Source organism: Malus domestica, chromosome 10 (assembly GCF_042453785.1).
Source record: "Malus domestica chromosome 10, GDT2T_hap1".
Taxonomy (NCBI): domain Eukaryota; kingdom Viridiplantae; phylum Streptophyta; class Magnoliopsida; order Rosales; family Rosaceae; genus Malus; species Malus domestica.
This window is the reverse complement of record NC_091670.1, coordinates 33617542-33644891: the sequence shown is the minus strand read 5'-3', so window position 1 is coordinate 33644891 and position 27350 is coordinate 33617542. Positions and strand designations below refer to the sequence as shown.

Sequence of the window (27350 nt, the reverse complement as noted above, 5' to 3'; positions counted from 1 at the left end):
TTTATCTACAAAACACACCTCTCCCACCACAAGAATTTCCTGCATAATTGATTATGATTGATTTGATAATTTATTGAATTATTTTTATTTTGGCAAACAAATCATAGTTTGACAGATAAAATTATTATTATTTTGGATAATAACTTATCCTTTTTTACACCAAATTGCATTTTGATATATGCCAACGAGAAAAATTGCTTGTTATAACAAATAAGATTCTAATCATTCAATAGTAAATACTTTTTAAGTTAAGGAATGCCAACAACCTCAAACCTTTCTCGACTCTCCTTTGCATCTTACAACAATACGTTAAACTGTCTATTTTAAGTTTTAACTGCATATATGTGCCTACCAAAACCTCAATATGTTTCAGGAATAATATCACACCAGCAGTGAGACACCCCATGTGATACAAAACCGACATTTAAGCACTAATTAGTTATCTTCTTCAGACAAAAACAAAGCAAAATCATGCAACAGACAACTTCCATTATACAACCCAAGCCGTGTGTTCTACTTCTACTTCATCTTTGTATTCTTCTTCTTTTTTTAGTTATTTCCTAGAGCCTTCCCTTTTGAACCATCCAATTTGGATTGTTCGTTTTCCATTCAATATTGTGTTAATTCATCGAAGTCGAATTGATGAATCTAGTTTCATTAGTTTTCTTTTCCCCACGAGCATATGGTAACCACATTTTGTTGAGATGATAAAGACCGGATTTAATTTGGTAGCCACATTATTTTGACGTAAAAGACTATATGCTTTATATTTATTTATTTATTTTTATTATTTTGTTTGTAAATGCATCTGCAATTTGAAACGTTGAGCCAACAAACCAAACTAGAATAAGAGAAGCAATAACCACCTCGCGGATGAAATGGTCATCTTCTTCTATATGTCTCTTTTTCTTCAGTTCATCTTCCTCGTTTTACTGAAAAGTTGCTGATCTTCTGCAATAGTTAACAGTAAGCAAATTTATTTCTTATAATGAAGTACAAAATAAAAAGAACAATGTAACCTAAATCTTGTTCTCATTTCTTGCATATTCACCTTATTCAACGCTTCTTTGTCAACGAGATAACCAGGTCAATGAACTGTCAATTCTCCATTTCCATGTGATCAAGGACATCTTCTTCAAACCTGCGAAACAAATCGTCCATAGCCACTTCTCCGAATTGGGTTGCCAGAAGAGGCTCTACCACAGCCCTTATCTCAGTGGCAAGTACGGCAGCCCTTGCCTTTTTATCGAGGCCACTGTCAGCATGCTTTATATAGGAGTCCCAATCATTTTTGAAAACTTCAAGGCTTTGCAAAGTAAAAAATCCTTCCTCCTCGATGACATCTTCAGCCTCCTTTGTTGTAGGAAAATACAATGGCATATTGAATGTGTCCAATTTTTCCTCCTCAATCAAACCCTCTAAAACCATATTATTGAGTTTGAGTCCGACAACTTCCCAAATGCTAAGTGGATCATGGCTCTTTGTGCTCCCCAATGTTGTGATGACCATACTTCGTCCGGGAACCAGCTCTTCTGCTTGTGATCTCAAAAACACTCTGAAGTCCTTTTTGAATTGCTCCAAGTACTGCTTATACACAGCAGGTGGGCTTGTTTTCGCTATGTATATGTTCTTCTTGTTTAGTCCCTCTCCTTCCTTGGTTATCAAACCTCCAAAGCCTGAGAGATCCACAGAAGGCCATAACTAGAGTGAACAAAGTGGAGAGAATTGTTTGGAAAGAGCCTGCCATAGAAAGAACCAGGCATTGCAGTAATGAAACATGGCCCTAACTGTTCTTCCTCAAGTTTCTTTTAGAACCCTGGCAATGACCTGAACAGAGTGTTGAAAACGTTTCCGGGAAGATCATTCAAGAAGGCTTGGAGTGAAGGAGATGGACGGTTCAGTTTTCGGAAGTGGCATGGATGTTGTGTATGATATCTGATACCACCAGAAGGGTGTTGGGTCCGGAAGAGCATCCCAACCGAAGTCTGCTATTTTCAAACAGTCAGAGGAGAGTTTGCTACAAAGCTGCTCTATGCTTGCCTTAATGGGCTTCACCATTGAAATCGCAGCTCTTTGAAGTAGAGAGTTGGTTGCATAGCTTGTTTTCCCAACTCCTCCATTCATGTGAAGAACTTGCTGATCTACCTCCATTTTAGTTTGTATTCTCAAATAATGCTTCTCTACACTCTTGCTCTTCGACTATATGCTTTATATATGGGTTTCATTTAATTAAATTAATCATTTCGTTATGTCAAACTTGGCTACGGAATTACTTTGAAATATGGAGAGGAAGATTTGAATTTAGATGTAGGCGAGAGAGCACAGTGCTCCAGTTAACTTTGAAACAAAAGCTATTTGCCTTGTGAGTTTTATTTAACTTAAGCATATTATTGAAGCACACGAATGAATTGAAGCAAAATCAAAATTATTTGAAATTTTGCTAAAAAATTAGAGATTTAGGAAATTTTGAAAACGCAATTATAAAGCCCATATAATGCGTCACTAATAAAAATAAACATATTAATCAACATTAAGTAATAATTCAACCATTAATAACCTATTACAAATTTAATCTTAATAGTTGATTTCTCTGACATTTCCCTACTGAAAAATTTCTTCTCGATAAGGGTGTGTGACAGTCTAGGGTTTGCTTTTTTATAGTATTCATCGTCAGCACGATGAAGCTTAAACGATATCACGTAATAAGCATATATGCATTTGCAGAAAAGGGAGAATGTGAAGCACTTTCTGACACATTCGCTTGCACAGAAAAGGATCATATTCATGGCAGAGATGATGACTTGTGTTTGAACTATTGGAAAAGAAAACATTCCATTTCACAGCCAAAACCCTGCACGAGATTTTTTTTTTTATATATAATTTGCATTATTGTATGGACCAAATGGTGGGGGAATATTTAGTTTTGCACTGAAGACTTGTGCGTGCATGCAAGGGCACTAGTGGACATGAACCCATGGGAACAAAAAGGATATAATTAGTTTACCTTGTTTTTATTGGCACACTTGATGATCAAAGAAAAAAATATATATGAAACTGAGGTACAATTCTATCAATATATATGTACCTGTGTACGTAAAACACATTTATATTTGGTACATTTTTTATTTATTTTTGTTACAATTATACATCTGCATTATTGGTTAGAGATGATGATTAAGTACTAATTCAAAATGTCATTTTTTTTAATCATGTGCTGATACACCAATTTGATCATTGTAGTAAAATTGGTGTATTGCCACATAAATAAACAATTGGCCAATACAAAAAATTAACTTGCATAAGTGAGCATGATCAGGAAGTTTTCTAAGTACCATTTTGTTTTTTCATGTATCATATGCGTTTCTGATCATGGTTTAGGATTTTCCATTTCGTTTTGGTCTGAAGTTATGATTTAGGAAATTTTTTTTGTTGGACGTGATTTAGGAATCAAATAGAATAAATTGGTTCGTCCAAAAAACAAAATAGGATAAATTGGTCGTGTTCAATTTTTAATTGAATAATATTATTAGGTTGGGAACTCTGCAGGAAAAGCCCACACATGCCCCTAAATAATGTTTCTAACTGAGCTCATTTTAAGGCTGTGCATGGGCTGATCTTAATTTGGTATGATGTGGAGGCCTCAAAGAAACTCCTTAGGATAGAAGAGGAACGTCGAAACGTCCACATACACAATACTTGAGAGGATGATCATCTTCGATCTGGTTGTAAAATCATGAAGGATTATAACAGTGTTCAGGTTGTGTGGTTCAATACAAACTATAAATGTAGATGAACATAATCATGCATCCGAAAATACCAAAATAATCTACGACTTAGAAGTTGGTGGCTAAATACTAATAGAACCTATGCTTTTTAGAAAAAATTCCACACGTTGATGAGTTCATTGCGGCTATCTCACCCCACGTGTTGGACGTATGTTTGAGTTTGGAGACAATATCGATGGTAAACTATATTTAATACACACTTGATGGGACCATTTCTCATTGGCATTGTAATTAAAGACTAGTTTTTTTTGTTGAAGTGACTAAAATGATTTATTCGTACACTTGAGTATACAAATTTAGATTTTCATGTTGGATCTGGAAGTATTTTTAGATTTAGATAATCGAAAGTGCTTGGGATAATGTTTTAGCATACGAAGTTAATAGTGTCTATGTGGTTGTCAGATATTTTATGAATTCTTGATAAAAATTTCATGTGCTTCTAACAACAAATAAATGCTTTATAGAAAAGCATATTCAAACTACGCTTTTGAGCTTGAACAGTACTTCTAGGAATCAATTTCCAGGTTTTCCTAGAGAGTTCTGTAATATTGACTTCTATCCCCTATCCATTATCTCGAAAAATATAAATGGAATGTGCCCAACAAAGTCCATCGACATCAAGAACATCATTTCCCTAGAAGCCAAAGACTATCCAACTCCAGAAACTCCAAGAAAATCACCGTCTCCTCTTCCCTCCCAGAATAAATACTCATATCAAACAACGCACCAAAATCATCACTTGCGAAATCTGAAAAAAAAAAAAACACCATCCGTAATTAAAACAAGAACTCAAGTTAATAGCTTTATCATCCCAAACCCTAAACCCAAACCATAAAAACAACAAAAACTCAAATCTGAAAATGTCCATTTTATTGCAATCTCTCTTAGATCAGCCCAACTTTTTGGCACCCTTCAGAGTTTTCGATTCAGAAATATCCAACAACACCACATACATGGACTGGAAGGAGACGTCAAATGCTCACATCTTTGAAATAGATCTTCCAGGCCTTGCAAAAGAGGACGTGAAGCTTGAGCTGCAAGAAAACAAAGCGCTTCGTGTTACTGCAGAGAGAAAACTGGAGCCTGAAACGGAAGACCCCAAGCATGAGACGTGGCACTGTAAGGAAAGGACAAGTGGAAGCTTCTCGAGGAATTTTAGGTTGCCTGACAAAGCCAAGGTCGATGAGATTAAGGCTTCAATGCGTGACGGGGTGTTGGTAATTACAGTGCCTAGGAGGAGGAATTGAAGAAAAAAACACAAACATAAGAAGGTTGAGATCTCTGGGGATGATGAAGGACATGGTTCCGAAGGACTTGGACGTTTTGTGTGCTGCAAAGCTTAATTAGAAAACATAATGCGTAATGCTAGAGAGACTAAATTTATAGACTAAAATTGCAAACTAAATGATGTGTCACCAATAAGAAATGAGCACGTTTATCAACGTTTAAGTAATAATCAAATCATAAACTTCCATGTCAATTAGTTTATAAAACTTAGTGTACAAATTTAGTCTCCCTAGTATTACTCAAACATAATTGAACTGATTTTGCTTATTTCTTTGGTGGTTGTAATTTGTGTTTAAATGATTAATTTGTATGGTGTGAATTTGTGTTGCTCGTTATGTTAATTGATAATACTTTGTAAAAGCCTGTTGATTTCAGGTTTGAGTGCAGATTTAATATTAATGGTGTGACCTTTGCAACATTGTGATTTTAATTCCATTGGAGTGAGTCTGATGTCAACCTCAATTAAGCAATCCGACAAAAAAAAGATTAAATTGGATTAATAGTTCTCGTGATGATAGGATAATCAAATGATAAAAATTAAGATTTAATCAAGTCCGTTATAATAAGCTCAAAATTAACATTTAGGTCCAATTCTCCGTTAATTAACATTCTCACCCCACCCCAATCTCAACCCCTTTTTTTTCTTTTCCAGATAGCTGTTAGCAGTATGTAACACGACCCACTACGAAATATAAAAATTTGAAATGGGCCCTAGATAGTAGAACACCACGAAAACTTAAGAATATTGATCAGTTTATACAGTTAAGCATGATTCAATTAGGTAATCCAGACAATAACTTGCTATCAGATTCTCATAGCAAGCTCCTAAAATTTCATCAAACTAACTTGACAAAGTAGAACCTACCATTTTTTACTGAACCTGAACCCATCCGTCCATACTTATTCCAGCCAAAGGCGAAAGAATGTCCATCCTAAGTAGCGAATACAGTGTGATTCCTCCCGGATGAAGCTCTAACAACTTTGTACCTGCAACACAAATTTTTTAAAAATTGAAGAGTTCTTCAAACACAACCCACTACGCAATTCAAATGGATCAGCAAGCATCAAAGATTCAAAGTTCCAATTCTATAAATCAGGTGATTTCCATCAAGAAAACAAATTGTTCAACATTAAACAAGCAAACATAGTTTGAAAGTTCCGATGCTACAGTTGGAGGATTTAAACTCTCCGTTCACATTCTCACATCTCTTTTGGTTATGAAGGTTGAATGGGTTAGCGGATTATTAGCAAAAATATTAATTTTGGTTTGAAACAGAACGGACTGTTGAGTTTTCAGTGTTTGTTTGTATATATCTTCATAGAGAAACAACAACACAAGAATACAAGATATATAGGGCAAGGTGTGATTAACACACTGATCACCCTTGAATCACTCCTACACAGCAACTCCATAAAACAGGGAGCAAAAAGAAGGTAAGGCAAAAAGCTTCTAACCACCCTAAAAGTATGGGAAAGAAGATACAAGATCTAACTAGAAGTAAGGTGACAACTACACCCTAATCATCAACCTAACCAATAGCTCCGGATACCCACTCTTGACTTTTATTAGACGATATGGGATGACTGATGTTGCACTGCGCATACTGATACTGCATATGACTGATGCTACACTGCGCATACTGATACTGCATATGACTGATGCTGCATATAGAATACCCACTCTTGACTTTCAATACGGACTCCACCACGAAAATTTAAATCTAATTTTTTGTACGGGGTCATCACTACTAGGACATTTAATCCAATTTGGATAAAAAAAAAAATCTAATTGTCTAAGCCAAAAATATATAATATATGGTAACTCTTAGTATAATGTATCAGCATTTCAACATATATATAAATTTGGCAATGTATATTCTCTTGGCACTAGCTAGCTAGCTGGATATTTTGGCAATTCTTAGTTACATGTAGTGAAAATTTGTGAATGGGCTCTCTATGTTTCACTCAAAGAAGTAAGCATGCAGAGAGGAACTTATTTAGGTCCTGATGCTGAAGCTTGGAAAATATAGGAAACTAACATTTTTGTTAACACATTAAAGATTTTTGGCCACTGTTCAAGATTTTGAAACATAGTCTTAAGTAGTTTATGAGCACTCTCGGCAGGAGGTAGATTGTCTGCCCTCCTGTTATGGTGCCCTTCCCATCCATTCCTATTTGTACGGTCATGGTTAAGTCACGTCAACATTTTATATTGATTTTTTTATAGAGATAATAAGACAAAAAGCAATATAAATATAAAATGTTGACGTGGCTTAACCGTGACCGCACAAATAGGAGAGGATGGGAAGGGCACCATAACAAGAGGGCAGACAATCTGCCTCCCTCTCGACATGCCTCGAGCAATGCCTAAACCCCGACTATGAGCACTCTCGACACGCTTCGAGCAATGTTCAAACCCCTCCAGAGATGTTTGAGTAGTTAATTCCCAAATTAAAAGAAAAAAAAAATAGGCTGCCTTCGAGATAAAGGGGATTTTTTAGGATTAGGGTTTCAATTATGGGACACTTCTTGGCATTTTATATTACTATTATTTTTTGTCTTATTATCTCTATAAAAAAATCAATATAAAATATTGACGTGGCTTAACCGTTACCGCACAAAATATGAGGGGATGAGAATGTATGAGAAGTGGGAGGGCTAAAAGCCCCCTATGCAACCTGCTTAGAATGTTTAACAGGATAAAAGGGATTTATGCGTTTTGGACTAATATCAAAATGCTTGATTACTTCAACACGCTTGATTACTCAACCCTCCAATTGTTTTAGAGGAAAACTAATGAAAAGGACTTGAAAACTTTGAGTTTTAATGATAAAGACAAAATAAAGGGTAAAGTGAATAGTACTAAGATTGACTTTTTAGTGTAAAAATGTGTTTTTTCGTTAAAGTGAACAGTACCGGGAGCTTTTCGTTAAAGTTCCCTTGTTTTAGAGAAGAAATTTTTCATTATGACCGGAACACTGCGTGTTTTTATATAAATGGTGAAAAATTATAATTTTTAAGTTATTAACTTTTTAACACACATATTCCACCATTTATATAGTGACACGTGGTATACTACCCTGTGTTCCGGTCACATTGAAAATCTCTTGTTTTAGAGGTTGAGAAACTTTAAATATTGGATGGTTTGTCAAAGTTCAAATAAATATATACAAGTTAACCACAAAAATAATAATTAAGTAAATACAAATGTTAAAGACTTAGGAATCTTAAAGAGCTAATATATATTAATTAATTTGGGATCCAGGTGTAATTTGTGATGCAGCTCTCGGTATCCCTGGGGTGGGATTTTCTCCGCTAGGACCTTCCCCTAGTGGGGTGGGTTGGTCTCTCTCAGCTGATGACCCGAATTATAAACAGTATCAATCTGTACAAAAAATTTTAAAAAATGAGACTTCCAAAAGCTACATGTTTGCATGTTACTATTTTGTGTGCGTTAAGACGCAATAGTGCTTCTCACGTATTTACAAAACCCCACGAACATGTCAACTCAGTTTTTAGAGATGTATATAAAGTCAAGGCTGATTTAGGTTAAAGTTAAGCACGCACAATAATACCAAATACCAAAAACAAGTTTTCATAAACATGAAGTTGTGCAGTTCTACACTGTCTGTTGTTCTTGTTCTGTTGGAGCTGTTCATGATCGATGTTGTATCATCGACTAAGTTACCTGTAACGGCAGCATCTCTCAATGTAAAAAAACCTCAGGCCAAAGCTGTTCGCGCTGAGGATCTTCTGTCATTCAATCACTATGTTAAAACATGTCCGCAAGCTGAGGGAATCATTCAACAAAAAGTCGGAGATTGGATTCAGAAAGATTTCACTTTGGCTGCTAGCATCATTCGCTTACACTTCCATGACTGTGTTGTGAGAGTAAGCATTCGTTTGCATTGACCTTACTTTTCTTTTTTGTTACTTGCATTAGAATGAATTGAACCCTTAACCGGTCCTATTATAACCGTTAAATTTTCATACAATGTAAAATGTCACTTACCATATACAAAAGTACAAGATCTAGATGAAATTCTAACAGTTAATGTATACAAGAAAGGCTTAGAGAATATAGTAAATGACATGTATTATATGATCGTAATGAACATTGCACTGCAGGGATGCGATGCATCAATTCTCCTTAACCATCAAGCGAACGAGAGGAGGGCTTTTGCCAGCAGGACACTCAGAGGTTTTGAAGTAATTGACGACATCAAAGCGGAGCTTGAGAGGCAGTGTCCTAAAACCGTCTCATGTGCTGACATTCTCACTGCCGCAACCAGAGATGCCACAATCATAGCTGGTGGTCCATTTTGGGAAGTCCCCTTCGGACGCAAAGATGGTAAAATTTCAATCCTCAAGGAAGCTGACATGGTTCCTCAGGGACAGGAGAACATCACTCAATTGATCAATTTTTTCCAAGCGCGCGGCTTGAACATGCTTGATTTGGTCACACTCTCAGGGGCACACACCATGGGCAGAAGTTCTTGCCACGCCTTCAAGCACAGGCTCTCAAATTTCAATGGAACCAGAAAGCCTGACCCTTCACTTAACTCTATGTACTTGAATAACTTCTTGAAGAAGAAATGCAAAAATGACTTGGACTTGGTTTATCTCGACGCCATAACTCCAAAGACATTCGATCCAATGTACTACTCGAATCTCAACAAGAAGTTGGGATTGTTGTCAACTGATCAGCTGCTCAAGTCGGACAAGAGAACCGGTCCTTTTGTTACTGCATTGGCGTCTCAGCCGTCACTTTTCGAAAGCCAGTTTTCGGTGTCAATGGTGAAGCTTGGAAATGTGCAAGTTCTCACAAGACCTAATGAAGGTGAAATCCGAGTGAACTGCAATTTTGTCAATGCTAAAAAATGATGTCGAGGACATGATTATGTTTTTTTCCCCTATTTTTTCTGGTCTTTGTGTTGTGCGTTTGTTTGTTTGTTTGTTACCCAGTCATGATGGGCGGGACATCCTTTGTTTTTGTAACATAAATTCTCCCTGTGCGACATTACATCTTATCATTTTTCAAGATTATTGATATGGAGTCCAAATAGCATTTGGCTTAACTTTTATCGTCCGCATAACAAAATATTACCCAATTTATGAAAAATTTATGGTTTTCCCCTCAGATATTGATGATGGAGCGAGTGCACGAACACACGACATCAAGTGTATGATAATGTTTTAAACCACTTAGCAAAAAGATACTTGAAGTAAGAAAATAACATAACATAGCATGGTTATGTTGTTGTACGAGGAAGTAGTCGAATTACTTATACGCACATACAAAGTCCCTTCTTTTTTCAATGTGAGATTGATATTCTCAAGTTGAGCCTAGCAAGGGGACAATACAAATCGGGTGAAGTGGAGCAAGTGTGGCCATTGGACTTTACACATAAGATAATCTGCTCTGATAGTATGAAGAAAGTTGAGGTTCTACCATAAAACCAATTAGTAATATGGAGAACAACCCTATTACTTATAAACACATACAACGTCACTTTTTTCAATGTAAAATTGATATCTCTCAACAAATGATACCATAAATTTGATAATGTTTTGTGGGGAAGTTGAGAAAATGCTACAAATATTTTCAAGAGAACTCTAAATTTAACTTGTGCCAATATGGTAAAAATATATCATGCAGCAACTGGTATGCAATTAAAAGCCAGGACGTGCATCCAAGTCCTTATCTTGTTCTTCTTTGCCGGCACCAACCCAAACCAAAACCAATTTTAAAAACTAATTCAACTTGTATATTAATTAGACAAAAAGATTTGTATATAAAATATTATTGTAATTCCGCAATAAATAAATAATAAAACTCTAATTTTTAAGGCAATAAAAAACAGAGCATCACAACGCAATTCTCTTTCTTTCACAAAAACAAAACAAAAAACAGAGTGAGAGTGATCGGAAATCTTCAGAAATGGTGAAGAAGGCAGTGCTGATAGGATGCAACTACCAAGGAACGAAGGCGGAGCTCAAAGGCTGCATAAACGACGTCAGGCGAATGCACAGATGCCTCGTCGACCGCTACGGCTTCTCCGAGGACGACATCCAAATTCTGATCGACACCGACGACTCCTACACTCAGCCCACCGGAAAAAACATCCGCCGGGCCATCACCAACCTCATCCGATCCGCCAATCCCCGCGACGTCCTGTTTGTTCACTACAGTGGCCACGGGACCCGCCTTCCCGCCGAGACGGGGGATGATGATGATACGGGATATGACGAGTGCATCGTCCCCACTGACATGAACCTCATCACTGGTTTGACTCGCTCATTTCTTTTCTAAATTCTTTTCCGTCTCAGTTTTGATTTTTGAGTTTCACTTGAACCGATTATTGTTTTGATTTGTATCTGTTTTTTTTATAATTCCAATGGCCGAACTTATCAAAATCAAGATGGACGACATATCGATCAAACGTGGATGAACAAATCGGTCAAATGTTAACGAACATATCAATCAAACATTGATGACATGTCTATCAAATTTCATATTTCAGAAAAATTAAGATCTGCTTGATGATCCAAAATTTTTAAATGAGTTAAATACGTTTGGTTGTAATTCTTGATATAATGTGTTTGGGTTCTTGATCTGCTTTTCTGCTCTCTCTTTTTTTGGGTAAAGTCTGCTTTTCTGCTTTTACATTGTGTTAAAGTATAAGATTAAGTCATTTCTATCTACTGTTCCTACTAATACAAACTCAGAATGCTTATATAAAATATAAGCATAATGCTAACGAAGGTTGGTTCAGTTGGTATGGGCATGCTTGAGGTTAACCCCCAATCTAAGTTCAATTCACGCTGCAAGCAGTTCTCGTTGGTGCACAATCTATAAATTCCTACGTAAATCTATACTCGTGACAACTACCAGTTAAGTGTCACGCGTAAATCTCTTTGACTTGAGATTGTGGGTATGCCTTGGTACTAGTGGCGAGAGTAGCCAATCTCCCCCTAAACTTTTTGTTACCAAAAAAAGGGTTATAATCTGAATTTGGTCGTATATGAACATGAATCTGATTGCTTTGCTTGGTAAGGGGCGGGTATAACAATTGTTTTGGATGGTACTTGTAACAGATGATGACTTCAGGGAGTTTGTAGATCAGCTGCCAGCAGGTTGCCGACTGACAATTGTCTCAGATTCGTGCCACAGCGGGGGCCTCATTGATGAAGCGAAGGAGCAGATAGGAGAGAGCACCAAGGGGCAAGGGCGCGAGTCCAGCTCCGGTGGTGGTGGATTCAAGAATTTTCTGAAGGACAGGGCTGAAGATGCACTGGAATCTCGTGGGATTCACATCCCATCTGCATTGCGCCACGGTCGACATAAGGAAGAAGAAGAGAAGACGGAAGACAGAGAGATCGAAACTGAAGACGGGGTCAGGGTCCGTGTCAAAGGCCGGTCTCTACCACTCTCAACACTCATAGAGATACTCAAGCAGAAAACAGGCAAGGATGACATTGACGTTGGGAAGCTGAGGCCAACACTTTTCGACGTTTTCGGAGAGGATGCCAGCCCCAAGGTGAAGAAGTTCATGAAGGTGATCATGAGCAAACTCCAAAACCAGGAGGGCGGAGGCAGCGGGTTATTGGGGAAGATTGGAAGCTTGGCTCAAGGGTTTCTTGAACTGAAGCTTCAAGAAAACGATGAGTACGCAAAGCCTGCTTTAGAGACAGAAGTAGGCAGCAAGCAAGAGGTTTATGCCGGAGCAAATCATCGCGCCATTCCTGATGGCGGGATTCTCATCAGCGGTTGCCAGACAGACCAAACGTCCGCGGATGCCACTCCTCCCGGAAATGCAGCTGAAAGCTATGGCGCTCTTAGTAATGCGATTCAGAAGATACTCTCAGAGCAAGACGGTTCCGTTTCGAACCAAGAGCTTGTTCTCAAGGCGAGGCAGGCTCTGAAGAGACAGGGTTTCACTCAGCGACCCGGCCTCTATTGCCATGACCATCACGTCGCTGCTCCCTTCGTGTGCTGATCTTAGAGTTTATAAATATTTATACATACTGATAAATAATTTCAGCGAGGCACTTTGAACTGTTCTTTCGGAAAAGGCTTTCATAAAATTGATTCACCGACATATGACCTCGGTTGAATAATGTGTTGCATTGTTAGACTGAGACGTCACGGCTCTTTGATATTTTTGCTGCTTTTATCGGATTTTCGATTTTGTCCATTTGAATTTTAATGATTTTGTTTTGTTCTTTTTCATCTAATAAGTATCTTAATGTCTTTGAACATGAAGGATTTTTTTTTTTGGGTACAAATTTCATTCACAAAATGTATGACGTTGAACAAAAAGGGGAATTTTCTATTTCCTCTACCATTTGAATTAACTGTATGATAGTGATACAAATTGATTGCGGCAAAACTAATGACCAAGAGAGCCTACTAAATCTAACCTCCAATGCCGTAAAACGTCGTCGGTGATATACAAAATAAATAGGGCAAAAAAAAAACTGACCGGCAACGGAGGTCGAGAAACAAATAAAATCAGAATCAATGACTGCACGGGGTCATTACGATGTGCAGAAAAATCATCTTCGCTTTTTCTATTTCTTGGGTATTTGGCTTCTGCCTTCGTTCTGGAACTATTCATGTGCTTCCAAGATTATCGCGGCGTAGAGGAGCATAGCAACTCGGCAAAATTTACAACCAGACTACTGCGTCATCTCAGTCGTCAATTTCTTGAACCCATGCAAAATCTGAAACATTATCAGAGCATCCTCAGTCAAGTAAACTTCTAAAGAGATCGAACGAGTTCATGAACTTCATATCTTTAGCCATTTACGAGTTTCGCTTGCATAAGAACTAGGCTAAGTTAGCCAGGCACCTCAAGAAGTTATCTTAAGTAAATGCTCATCGTTAAAAGAGTTTGAATTGGAGTGGCTTTGAAATTTTTTACCGGTCAAGGGCGCTAAGCAGAGGAAAATAGAAAATTAACAAGAGAAATGGAGAGACCTTGAAGTACGGATTCCACTGCTGCATTTGGTACAGAGAGACCGACGATTCTGCTGTTATCAGTAGTGGTTTCTATACGCACAACACGTAGCCGCTTGTGGCTTTGCCGTTGCTGGAGATATTGTCACACGAGTTATCAGTAGTTAGAAATGCATATTTGCACTTTTACTGAATATAAATTATTCAGGAACAAACACTGACACTTGGTAAGAGAGCATTTCATAGTTGTCCACAATGAAGAAAAGGCAGTCCGTGATTTGTTAAATTTATGTCGCTGAGATCACCAGGTCACATTAACTAGCAGATGAAAACAAGTTACCTGCTTAGAAAGAGCCTTCTCAATAGTGCCCCAGACAGGAAGAATTAGGCCACCTAATACATTTACTTCCTGCAGTCTTCTGCCAACAGTACAGAAGTTGCCAAGCTTACAATTGCGTCCATGCATGCACTGCAAGTAATGGTGAAGTCACAAGATTATTACAATCAGCAAATGAGATGTATAAACACCTAAGGAATTTTCAACTAGTCGGTTTGCACTATGAACTGCTGCTAAATATACTAGCAGATATGAGTTGCTGTTTGACACGGAAACAATATCCAAGTCTTCCAAGAAAGAATGAGCCAGACATGCGGTGCATGGTTAATCAAAGGTCAAAATGGCCATCAAGGTAAACATATTATACACGATGATTTGATAAATGAGTGCCGTTTTTTCCATTTTGATTGAATAATAGTCGATTTGAATACATAGGAAATACAGATTTTCAGCATCACAATATACATAATAGCAACAAAGTCATTTAATAACAGTAAACTATTTGCACCAAAAATAATGCAGCCATTTTTAAAGTTTATCAATATCGACCTGTTTGGACGAAACTTCATATTCATCTTCCCAGCCACGACGAGCCTTCTCTAATGTTGATGTTTTTCTGTATTTGCTTTTTAGCTCTGACAGAGGCATTTCTCTGGATAGGGGAAAAGCAGTAGGTGAAAGTGAAATATATTTATTTTAGAACAAAGATGAATGAAGCACATAAAGCATAAATTTGGTACCTTACTGACTCTCCCACCGCAGGGCGGACTATCTTGTTCAATCCGGAAGTAGAACTGAAACATATTTAGGGTAAAACAATGAAACCAGAAAATGAAGTAGAAAGATACACTAATTGAAGCACAAGAACCATGAAGGGAAAGTACATTATAATAATGCTGAAGAAAAACTCAGAAGAAAAATAATATTATAATAAATTAATAATAAAATGAACGAGGATCCTCTCCGGATCCTCTTTGTGAGGATCCTGGGAATCCTCAAATCGTGTCTGTTTATCGTACATCGTGCGGCCAATTTTCGTCAAGTACTGTTTATGTTTAATTTTAAATAAAAATATTATATTTAAAATAACTTCTGACCACACGATGTACGATGAACGAATACGATTTGAGGATCCCCAGGATCCTCACAAAGAGGATCCGGAGAGGATCTTCATTCTAATAGAACATAAACAACTTCACTTGAGAAAAAATCAGCAGAACAATACATGAATATGCATAACAAACTTCAGATGCAGTACCTCTCAAAGGCTAACATGACATGACGTCTTCCCAACCATTCCCTCCTAGATTCATAGAATCCATCATTGGCAGAACCAAGTCCATCCTTTTGTTTCTCTTCAAGCATGGCACTCGCAGACTACGAAAGATAAACATAGTTTAGTATGTGAATTGGCATAGACATAGTAATAAGCCACCACTCAACTAGTCACTTGAAAACAAAAGTACCTCCCACGTGACCCCACGATCCAGGGTAAATGTAAAAAGCACTGTCGAAGCTCCAGACATTTGATCTACGTAAACAGTCTGCAACAAATTGGAAGTCAATATAAATATAAAATGTAAATCAAACAAGCAACAATTAAGCAATGCTTGACCTTTGGAGTTCCTTGTAGCTCTATAACATTAGCTTTCATATCAACAATCCCAGAGTCCAGATTCCCTTCAATGCGTGCATTATGGACAATATGATCCAAAATGCTAACGAAACACTCAAACAGCCTGTGTATTATAATGATATCAGCATATGAAACCCAACTTTAACTACTATAAGTAAACTATATTTTAATTGACATGTCAATCACAGACCTATTCTGTATATCAGGCGGTACTCCTAAAATCCGATTGAGGAAACGTCCAACATCATGCATATCTGATTCAATTATACGGCCAGCGAGCCTGCCATGATCTTTCCCATGAGCTACATCATATATAAGAAGAGTAGGTCACCACCAAGAAAATAAAATATAGTTAAAAGCAAATTCTCTGTGACATTCTATTACGGAAAATAAATTTTTTAAATCAATTAACTGTACTAACACATAATTTAGAACACATGTGGGGAATAAAATGGAGCCATTAAATATTCTATCCAGCATAGTACAACACAATAGTTCAAAACCATTACCATCCCTAACTATTCCTACAAGAACAAGAGCAGCTTTAGCCTTCTCAATAAAATCTTGGATTGTTTCCGGTTTTTCTGATGAACATCCTAGCGGCACAACAGGCAGAGAATCCTGAAAATTGACTTCAAGTTATTTTCCATCACAATTTAATTTTTACTTGTATTCATACATTATGGAGAGAGATTATTTTTCAGAAGACGTTCATACAAACCTGCTCCATGATTCCTCTATACATCAACATCAAGGCCTTCTTTCCATAAGCACTATCGTAGTTATAGGCACTCAATGATAGCCCTGCCCTGCATTACATCAAACCAAATAATGAGACAAGCAAATCACTCACAGGATGGAGAATAAAAATCCAATACACGTTCTTATACCACAATAATAACAACTACCAAATCTACATAGATGAAATTCAAGTAACCTGCGGTCACCCTGTGTTAGTGCTCCAAGAGATTCTAATCTCTTTGCTACGATGGATGCAAATCGACGCTCTCCACCAAGGTTAGTAAAAATAAGCCTGCAAAAGAAATAAAGGATGAAACCAGCTCATCAACTGGAAAAAACAACTAACCATGCATGATTCTCATATCTGTAATAGCGTGCATTTAATAACTAATTAGTAATCACACTGATCAGAAAACGACAAACGAATAAATAGAAAATTTTCTTATGTAATCTCAATTTTATTGATTAAGAGACAAAACTCAATTGGATGTAAAGCCGGCCCTTGAGTTGGATTGACCAAAGATTCAACCAAAACCTATCGTATGTCAGATAGAGGATTCAGTAATTAAGGATACTTGGTTTCACTAAAAAACTAATAAAGGATATCAGGATCTGATTCCTTCAACTAGTCACTCTGATACATCAAAGTGTACTGGCACAGTGGACAAGCCCTTGCTTCTAACAGTAAAAGGTAGATAGGTCACAACTTTTCTAGAAGTCATTTCCAAATTAAAGGTCAAGAGAAAACTAGTCAACACTAATTTAGCAACCAGCATAACACTGGTGAGCCAAATAAAAGAAACAATTTTTACATATAGTGTCTATCTACCTGTATTCAGGAGCGGAGGCTTGATTTGACCGATGAGTTCTTCCAAACTGTTGAATTGCTCGATCAGCACTCCAAGGAAGTTCCAGAGTAAGATGTACCCTTCGTCTCTGTTGTTAAATTTTAGAATGCTTGTAATTTGATGAGGGAGAGGTGATGAAAAGATACTATCCAGTTTCACTCCGCTGTAAGTCAGCTACTGTTGAGAAGATAAGTTATAGAAAATATAGGCATACCTGATTTGTAGCTCTTCTATCTGCCTGCAAAGACACACCAGCAGATCCAGCTTCAGAAATGATGGCAACCAACTTCTTGCCGTCCATGAAAAGCTGCTTCTCATGCATGTTTACCATCTCCATGGAAATTTCCTTCCTAAACCAAAATACAGTTTAGCCAATTTAAAAATGACTTCAAATAAGTAAGAGTGAAAAAAATACCATAACTCACGTGTTCCGTGCCTGATAGGTAACACCTTTTCCACCAGATGCCCTCACAAGCATACCTCGCCTTCCAGTCATTTCTGCTACTTTATCAGGGCCTCCAAGCTGACACCCACCCCAAGAGAAAAATAAGAAAAAAATTCTGCTCAATAAACAGATAAAGTTGAGATATTCTGTATAGTGCTGTAGAATATGAACATTAGTTTAGAATCTGGAATGAAGCAGACAGTCTTGGCAAAGTGACTCTTAGATGGGATCATGTTAGAGCTTTGTAAACGGAACAAGACTGATTGTCAAGTATAGACTGAAAATGGAAATAAACAAGCTACCTTTCGATCAATGGCCTCTTTTGCCTACCATCTTTTTTTTATGGTAGGACCCTTTAACCACCTATTTTAAGTCTTTGAATTAAGAGTTACATGCATATACATTGTCATGCCTGCTCATGCTGGCCGGAATGTTTTCATATCAAGTGTAAGATACCTACATAGTATTGTTATAAACAATTAAATATGCAGAATGGAAATTAGCATTTCCTTTGAATCAGTGTGACACAAGCAACCCAGTTTGAATAGCAGGACCAGTAAGAATGGTACAAATCGGTGTGAACAAAACCAAAAGGGTAAATCCAGTCAGGGGTTCTCTATTATGGAGCAAGTTTAATGACCTATAAGCACCATTAGTAAAGGAAACATACAAGCCCTTGAGATTAAAACGGATACATTTATTATTTTTTCATTATGATGCTTATGAAGAGTATGCTTAATCCAGTAGGACTTTGAATGAGCTCATGGATATTGTTTCACCTATCTATTTCCTAACGTGGTCAACCATTGAGGATTTCTTAAAAAGCAAAGCTGGCGCAGGATCCAATTTTTGAGCCTTAAAAAGATTCGGAGGTCAGAAAAAATAAACCTATCCCAAGTTGAGAACTGGATTTAATTCTGAGTACCCTCTCCATTATGCCTACATAACTTATGTCACTGTTATGAAGACTGAAGAATAAGACACTCCTCATGTCTCAGTTGACAGAATCATCCCCTTCTCTCTTTGCAGTGGCAAGAAATCTGTCCTGGAAAAGATAGCTCATTTCTTTGATATCCTTTATGATGTCAATGTCTAGGCAACATTATGCCACAGACATACACCATAGATATACAATAAGAGATGGCTGTATTACTATACATAAATTTATGACCAAAACCTTCCCTTCCATAAGTATGGTCAAACTTATGGAAAAGACTTGTTCAGTTTGGACTTTGGACCTACTAACTCTTAAGGATTTCAGAATCTAACACTTCTACAAAATGAAGATAGAATTAGACTACAACATGGCATAACAGCCTACAGTATCTAACAAATTATAGGCAAGGCTTTTCCAGTTAGATTTTAGGGAAAAAAAGAACAAGCATGGAGGCTCTACGAAGGTGGATGCAATTTAACAATGAATATGTGATTTAGTATTTTCAAAATTACATGAGACAGAGAGAGAAAGAACATCGCCACTACCTGATCAATGATATCATCCAAAGGATTGTTCGGAAGATCCAAAGAACGAACTATCTCCAATATGTTTAACTTACGAGCCAAAGCTTCTTCATACCTAAAAGGTTATGAAAATCTCATTGATGTGGTTATAAAGTTATAAATAAGACATCAACATGTCATGAAAAATTAAGTTATTATATATGAAACTCTTGTGGGAAAAAAGAATCAAATTAAACTAACCTTTTCGTAAGTACAGCTATATACTCTTGTCTTCTTTTCAAAAATTCATCTGTTTTTTCCTTGCATGAATGGCATGACCAGTCTACTGATACTTCATCTGTCACAGGTGGGATAAGACATGCAGCATGGACCAGTTGCCCACAACAGGAACAATGAAGCAGTTTCTTTCTTTCCTGCAGCATCTCATGGATAAGTAACATATTGCAAGAACAACCATCTTAACATGCCAAATGGAATTACCTCCTCAGATTGGCAAATTTCACAAATTTGAAACTCATCGTCAGATTCAGTAGATTCCTGAGCAGACTCAGCTGCATTAATCAAAGAAAGCTTGGGAATAAGGAAAGGTACTTGACTAGTTGCATCATTTTTCAACTACATAAAATACAATCCGCTATAATTGATGTGCCCTAAAAGGAAAAGATTCTAAATAAAAATATATGAACAGTTAAGCTGAATGCTTCAGTAGGTGCACTCTGCAAACAGGCTAAAAGTGATGCATCAATAAGAACCACAGAAGTATTTCCTTCAAGGTGACAATGAGAATCCAAACAAAACATGCTTGCAAACTTATTCTGAAGAACAGCAAGATACCAAAGACAACTAATATTAAGGGCCCAAATTCAAGCATTAGAGATAAGCCAATTTCTAGGAACTCACTTTCAGATTCTTCATCACTTTCATCATCACTTGCAGGTTTCCATTTTGCAACTTTCCTCACTCTCCCTTTCATTGAAACACCAGGAGTTGCTGAGTGCCTCTTCCGCTGCAGCTCCTTCACACTATCTTCTCCTAGTATAACTCTAGAAAGTAAATTGGTAGTTACATTAAAATAAATTATTGCAAACAATAGTAAATCGCATATATACCTTCGAGAGGTTCAGGCTTTTCAGGCAAGGGATAATTTTCCTCAACAAATTTCAGTAAAAGTTCTCGAGGTCCGGAAATAAAATCATCAAGTTCAAGACCCTGCTTAAGCAAGGAACACAAAACTAAATAATGCACAAATCAAAAGCCAAGTACAACAAAAATAACCAATTCGCTTACATATTTGGTCACAGCCTCCTCAGTTCGTGCCTCTCCAGTACTCTGAAGGCCAATAACCACACACTTGCCATCCATCAATGCTTGCTTAGCTAGTCTTACAGCAGCCGGCACCTTAGCTGACATGCACATGTGTCTAAAGAAACGCTGCAAGATATGCACAAAAGCATAATAAAAAAGTTATTAAAAAAAAATCTGAAAGCATATTGTGAAAAGTTTAGAAAACTGTAATTTTAAAACAACAAACATCCAGGAACATAGACTAATACCTGATGGCTGGCCCAATATAATCGCCACACTTGACTAGAAACAGGCTTTTCATTAGCAAGAAATTCAGATGCAGTTAGTATATCCTGTCGCAGTTCTGTCCAAAATTCAGCTGCTTTTCCGTACATGTCCTAAGAAGACAACAAAGTAACATAAAAGAATAAAAAACTGTGCATATAATTTAAATTTCAAGTAATCAGAGAGAAAACTTTCCCCCTCAACATCAGAGCCACAATAAGACATGTATTGTATACCATCATTTCAGCTTCTAGCGGTGCTTCAACAACTTCAAACTCTGCCCCTTTGTAGCTAAGAGTACGGCATACGTACATCCCCCTAAAATATCAAAACACGCATTTTTACATCATAACAATGATGGCATTATGATAAGGGCGTTGAGGACTGGCATTTTGTAGGGCCCATCCATAATGAATTTCAACAATCTAACTGTCTATCTTTCATGTCTTTCCTCAAAGATCATGTATACCAAAAATCACTCAAATTCAAACCATATGACCATTGGATTAAATGGCAGTCATTTTAATAGTGTTTCTTTGTAGAACCACATTCATACATTTTCTTCACTACAAATGAGTGTCTTAATGATATTGGACTCGTCTAATTTTTTGCAAGGATGATCTATGAATGGTGAATTGACATACAAATGGTTCGAATCATTGAAAAAAGTTACAGAGTGGGTCCTAATAAAGTGTGTCAAAAAGGTGTGTTCCCCAATCCTGACCCATATACATTCCAGCTGAGATGAACACTACGTGATCTATATATGATTTAAGAGCTGGAATGTAAGTCACAGAATTGAGTCCCCAATTTAGATCCTTATTCCATCGCTTTTGCTCCTAAAGTATATTTTACATGTAATTATTCTCAGGGTTGTTACCTTGCTTTCATATCCATGGCAACAAGTTCGAGTGCTCCAACGCCTCCTTTCTCAAGAGCACCTACACACGCTGTGCTGTTAGAAAAAATGATCCCCCTTCTATAAGAAGTGAGTAAAAGTTTATAAATAAGACAAACAAATGTATGGGTATTCCGTGAAAAACCCACCTAGAAATTCACGGAAATCAGAAAAAGATGTTCCAGGGCCCCAAAGACCAAGGCGTACCATGTAACCCAAATTTCGTGGTTCGGATGCACCAGTTGCTGAACAATAAATAACACGAGCTTCAGGAAGCTTAGCCTGTGACAATAGAAAGAAAAACATTATGGGTCAATAACTTAATACACTAACTTAATGCTATTCTGGCCCTTTTACTGCAAAGGTATATTTATTATTGTATAGAGGAACCATAGTTATTGCAGTCAGGCACTAACTTAATGCTATTCTGGCCCTTTTACTGCAAAGGTATATTTATTATTGTATAGAGGAACCATAGCTATTGCAGTCAGGCGCATAATGTGTCAGAAGAGGAGTTGTATCAGATTTTACAAAGTAAAATACAAGATGCAGATTCTGCAAACTCAAGTATCTTAAATATGCCTATTAAATTACCCAAAATGAAATCATTGATCTAAACTTTGAAAAGTAACATAAATAAAGAACAGAAAGCTATAGATAAAGAACAGAAGGCAATATATGTGCTTTCAAAAATCTGATAGGACAAACCTGAATTTCAAGAACTGCTTCACCAGTACGTGTTGGCTGACTTCCAGATTCAGGCACCAGATTTTTGGCCTTGTGGCACTACAATGAAGCCATTGACCTTTAGCATGAAAAGCAGAACATATTGACACCATGGAATATTTCATTCCATCAATTAAACCATATGTTAAAAATCTTCAGCAAACCATTTAAAACAAAAATATACTACCTCATCAAATACAACAAGACCATTAAATCCTGGTCCACACCACTGCACAAGCTGCCCCATACGTGAACGACCTTTCTCAGAGGATGCAATGAGGCTGCTGTATGTCAGAAAAACAACGCCCTCCTTGACGCCAACAGACTTCGAATCAAGTTTGGAATAAGGCAGCTTGTTCAAGGCGTGTACTGCAAACAAGATTATATCTATTGTGATATTGTTCAGAATCATAGAGTCCCCCATGATGGAAGAAAGGCTCAATCCCAATTGGAGATTTTTTTTTTAAATTCAAAAAATCAGCAACCTGCAGCTAAAACCTAAGCAGAGTCCCGATGCCCTACCCTATCTGAAAATTTAATCTGTTTTGAACTGTCTTCCTGTTCTATTTTTGGCACGTGTTGTCATCTCATGCCACAACCCTTTAACCAAACAATGAGATATCCAAATGCATGCCAAATCAAAGAGTTTTAGAAAAGGTAACGATCCTTCACATTTTGAATAAAAGCATCAAGTATCATTTTCTAGAATAAGGGAAATCCAGGACTTAAAGCATAGTTTGAGTAGCATTCTATAGAATTACCATCACCACTAACTTACCAGTGACCCACAACTTTGGGCCAAATGCATCTGTACCATTTTTCCCTAGCAGTTCTAAGCTTCTTTCCACAATTAAATCATCCTCACATAATTTTCAAATGTCATTAAGCTTGAATCAAATTATGACACCGCAAAACAAAACCATTAACACAGCAACACACCGTGCAATAACTTCATGTACTACACAGATGAGGAAGAAGTTTATATATGCAATTTTACATGAATGACCCACAACTTTGGGCCAAATGCATCTGTACCATTTTTCCCTAGCAGTTCTAAGCTTCTTTCAACAATTAAATCATCCTCACATAATTTTCAAATGTCATTAAGCTTGAATCAAATTATGACACCGCAAAACAAAACCATTAACACAGCAACACACCGTGCAATAACTTCATGTACTACACAGATGAGGAAGAACTTTATATATGCAATTTTACATGAATGATTTTCACAATTCGTCCCGGTATACGAAATTGTACTTCTAAATATACAAATAGAATTAGACCAAGCACGTTTAAAAAAGTGCGCGCGCGCACACACACACAAGAAAACTAGACCAAGCACATTTACCTTCAATGCAAGTTGCACCTACATCATCTAAGTCTCTTCTCGCATCAAACTTCAAGTCTGAACCAACAGAAACCCACCTGTTTTAGAATCAACGCAGAGAGGAGAAAGCATTAAACAAAGAGTTGAAAAGCACAGTTCCGGCCTCGAAAATATTCAGTATTGCAATTCCAACCAACAAAACAAAAGCCAGTTACGAAGTGCTTTTTACCAATATTAACGTAAAGAAAATTACTGAAACTCCCACAAGTGAGATTGTTTGATAAAGAAACCCATGTGTTTGAAATTTTTTACCAGTCCCAAGGAGCAAAACTTAGTACAAACAGGCCACGTTTTAATGTGGTACTTCTTCTTTTTTTTCTTTTTTTTTTCTTTTTTTTTTTTTTTGTCACTGAACACACAGTAACTAATATGATATCTTTTTTTCGGACATTGTGCATTTACTTCTGCTGCTAGTGTTTTAACTTCCCAAGTGTAATATGTAATAAGAAGACATTTCTATAAGTGATCCTCAAATGTAACTATCAATCAGTAATTGGCTGACAGTAACAGTTATAATTAAAACTAAGCAACAACTCCAATTGATGGGAGCTTAAAATAAGGCCGCAGAGATTATTTTTTCCATGTCATCCTTTTCGATCGTGGGGGGCACTGTTTTATCCTTTTATGCAAATGACTCTTAAAATCTGCCAACAAACTGCAACCAAAAACTTACACTGCTTTCCTCATCCCACGGTGCCAATTCTCCCATATTAACCCTGCTATTGTTCGACCTTTCCCCACACCAGCTCCATCCCCAACAAAGAATCCTGCCCTCTCACCACTTGGAAGATGCTGCAGGTGTCTCTGTCAAGGAAGCAAACACAACTTTACAATGGAGCAGACAATTTACAAGTAATAAAGCGTCACGAGAACAGGACCGCAACCTGACAAGCATAGACCAATGTCTCAATCTGTAAGCATGACAAAGCCTTTAAATTTTCCAAATCATCCTTGATTTTCAGATCATAAGTGGGCTCAGGTGGCTGCACAGCAGCCAAGGACGATGTTTCCACAACAGGATCTGGATGAGGAGGGCCAATGGATAGTTTTGGAGGGCGCTACATAAAAGTAACATAAAATGTATCTGAGATGCCGGTTCAAGTGGTTTAAATAAAAGTCAAGACACTGACATTGTCAAATAGAAAGAAAACTCCAAGATAGAACTTGTAACCATGAGGCCTCAGCAGTTATGAACATAAATCACATCGTACTTGTTAATGGCAAACAAAAATACTCACATAGTCTGTAAATGTTTCGCCTGCCTTGCCACCTTCATCCTCTTCTCGCTCTACTTCGATGGCGACCTGACATGTTTGATGCAGCCAGGAAAGTATAAGCCTACATGTATCTGATAATATCATTTCAAAAGATAACATTCTATAAGAGTGCTCATTTTTTAACTTCGTAGAATAAACAAAGCCAAGACCAGAAACATGAATTTGCTTTGCAGACTTAAGATAGATGCTCCTCACTGACATATATTTTCATAAATGGACTCCAAGGAGTGCAACACCACAATGCTACAGTTGTGATCCTATATAAAACATAATCGGTCCAAAAGATATGCAGCTTTTGGTGATCACAATTAAGCTTTGGTCAGTTCTGAAAATAAGTTATACTTTACTGGAAACACAAACGGATTTTATGTTTGAGTCCCTAGGCTTTGCCAGTTTGAATGCTGCACAGTGTCTCTGAACTGAAATAAATCTTCTTTAATTTAAGTGACCTGGTGGAAGTTTCACCCCCCACCCCACCCAAAAAGTTTCCCTTTCATGCCGTTAAATTACTTTAAACTCCAATGGAAAACCAAACATGATGGAAAGGCAGAGGCTTTGAACACATTAGTGGACAGTTAAAAATTGATAGTGGTCAAACAGTCAGTCATACCAAAACAGGAATCAAAGTATTACAAACAAGAACAACATCCCGAAATACAAATCCCCTAGTTGAAACCTCCAATATATAGGGCTCATTTGGAACTTTTAAACGACTGAAAGCGCTTTTAAAGAAAATGTTAAAAGGGTTCCAAAATAACTTGACGTGCTTCTTGCAAGAAGCACCAGAAAGCACATAAGTGTTCTTCCAGGATTCACTTGCACTTTTACTAAGGATTGGTTCCAATAACATTTTTACCAAACGCTCTTTCAGCGTTTTTAAAAGCAATTCCACACGAGTCCATACTAGCTAGAAACTGAAATATTCATCGTAGGAAGTAATGGAACTACACAAAAGTGAAACTTTCTAACATACATTTTTCGGAGACTCGGAGTATCTCGCAAAAAATAATCCACAGTATTCACCCAAGTCCTAAGCCTTTTACTTGTTCTAACTACCAAGAAACCATATCTATAAAAGGATTATGTTAACAAAGCAAAATACTTCTAGCTCATAGTGCATTTGTAATCCATACTTCTACATTCCCGAAAATTCTCAGCAACCAAACAGTTACCTCATTGACCTCCTCGGGTGGAGGAGGCAGGGGCAGACGGGGCGGGAAGAACTGCTGGAGCTTCGAGACATCGACAGCCAGGTCAACTTGGCACTGAGGGCACCGGAACCTCGCGAGGCCATGAGGCACGTTGAGGATGGCCTTGCAATTAGCGCAGGGAAGCTGGATCTTCGAAGGATCAACGCCGTGAGGCGCAACATGGGGCGGAGGCGGAGCGCGGGCCTGGGCATATGCCTGGGCTCGGGTCATCAGCTCGGGCGGCAACATTTGGGGCAATTGGCAGGCGTCGCAGGCGAATTCGGTGACCCCTGCGTCCAAAGTCAGGATCTTGCCGCAGCCGGCGCAGCGGACCTGCACTCCGGCTGGGGTTCCGGCGGTCTGCGATTGCAGTGGGACTGGCGGAGGTTGATGCTGCTGCATCATGGTGGATCAGTATTGCCGCCCCCCTCCTCCTCCCTTTGCTCTCAAACGGCTCAATTGTTTGGGGAATGGTTTGGATTTGATTGAGAGAGAGAAGGGGAGAAAGAGAGAGGTTAAGGCGCGAAGAGAGGGTTTGGGAGTCTTGGGGTTTCCCACTTTTTTTCTGTGTTTGCGTTTTTGCCTCGGTGGACTGTGATTTATGAGATCAGTGTGACGTTTGAGATTTCGCTCCATCTCCCGTATTGGCTCAGCCTGGCACGTGCACAAGGCACGTGACCTTCTCCATTTTCTATTTCTTTTTAACCAAGCACCAAATGGTTCAAGTCCTAGCACTAGGGATGGGCAACGGGTGTAGCGGACGGGTAACTGCAGTTATTTACCTATAATCATTTATGC

At 37.7% G+C, this 27350-nt stretch overlaps 3 protein-coding genes and 2 pseudogenes across 4 annotated transcripts; 3 read left to right on the top strand and 2 right to left on the bottom strand.

Moving 5' to 3' along the window:
* Positions 1-842: 842 nt before the first annotated feature.
* LOC114827714 (salicylate carboxymethyltransferase-like) lies at positions 843-2312 on the bottom strand (annotated as a pseudogene).
* A 2108-nt stretch (positions 2313-4420) lies between these two features.
* Positions 4421-5128, top strand: LOC103445939 (18.1 kDa class I heat shock protein-like; annotated as a pseudogene).
* A 3489-nt stretch (positions 5129-8617) lies between these two features.
* LOC103445938 (peroxidase 7-like) lies at positions 8618-10124 on the top strand. Its single transcript, XM_008384992.4, has 2 exons — positions 8618-8963; positions 9201-10124. The coding sequence occupies exons 1-2, from the start codon at positions 8676-8678 to the stop codon at positions 9954-9956; spliced, it is 1044 nt and encodes a 347-aa protein (XP_008383214.2). The 5' UTR covers positions 8618-8675; the 3' UTR covers positions 9957-10124.
* A 630-nt stretch (positions 10125-10754) lies between these two features.
* On the top strand, positions 10755-13270 carry LOC103445936 (metacaspase-4-like). The gene is made up of 2 exons (XM_008384990.4): positions 10755-11359; positions 12171-13270. Exons 1-2 carry the CDS (start codon positions 11014-11016, stop codon positions 13070-13072), a joined length of 1248 nt encoding a protein of 415 aa, XP_008383212.1. The 5' UTR covers positions 10755-11013; the 3' UTR covers positions 13073-13270.
* Positions 13271-13384: 114 nt separating this feature from the next.
* Positions 13385-27129, bottom strand: LOC103445937 (protein FORGETTER 1-like). 2 transcript variants are annotated; one of them, XM_008384991.4, is made up of 32 exons: positions 26535-27129; positions 25324-25389; positions 24970-25143; positions 24759-24889; positions 24047-24123; positions 22883-23064; positions 22678-22755; positions 22119-22251; positions 21952-22012; positions 21308-21389; positions 21056-21184; positions 20790-20933; positions 20612-20711; positions 20403-20534; positions 19983-20053; positions 19743-19915; positions 19524-19617; positions 18022-18119; positions 17811-17946; positions 17578-17684; positions 16945-17040; positions 16729-16816; positions 16517-16628; positions 16198-16309; positions 15987-16110; positions 15838-15915; positions 15630-15748; positions 15112-15165; positions 14921-15023; positions 14375-14503; positions 14056-14167; positions 13385-13799 (listed from the first exon to the last, which is right to left on the bottom strand). In XM_008384991.4, exons 1-32 carry the CDS (start codon positions 26955-26957, stop codon positions 13768-13770), a joined length of 3750 nt encoding a protein of 1249 aa, XP_008383213.1. In that variant the 5' UTR covers positions 26958-27129; the 3' UTR covers positions 13385-13767. The 2 variants fall into 2 exon arrangements, with proteins under 2 accessions (XP_008383213.1, XP_017190650.1); XM_017335161.3 differs by having other exon boundaries at positions 20403-20528.
* Positions 27130-27350: the final 221 nt, after the last annotated feature.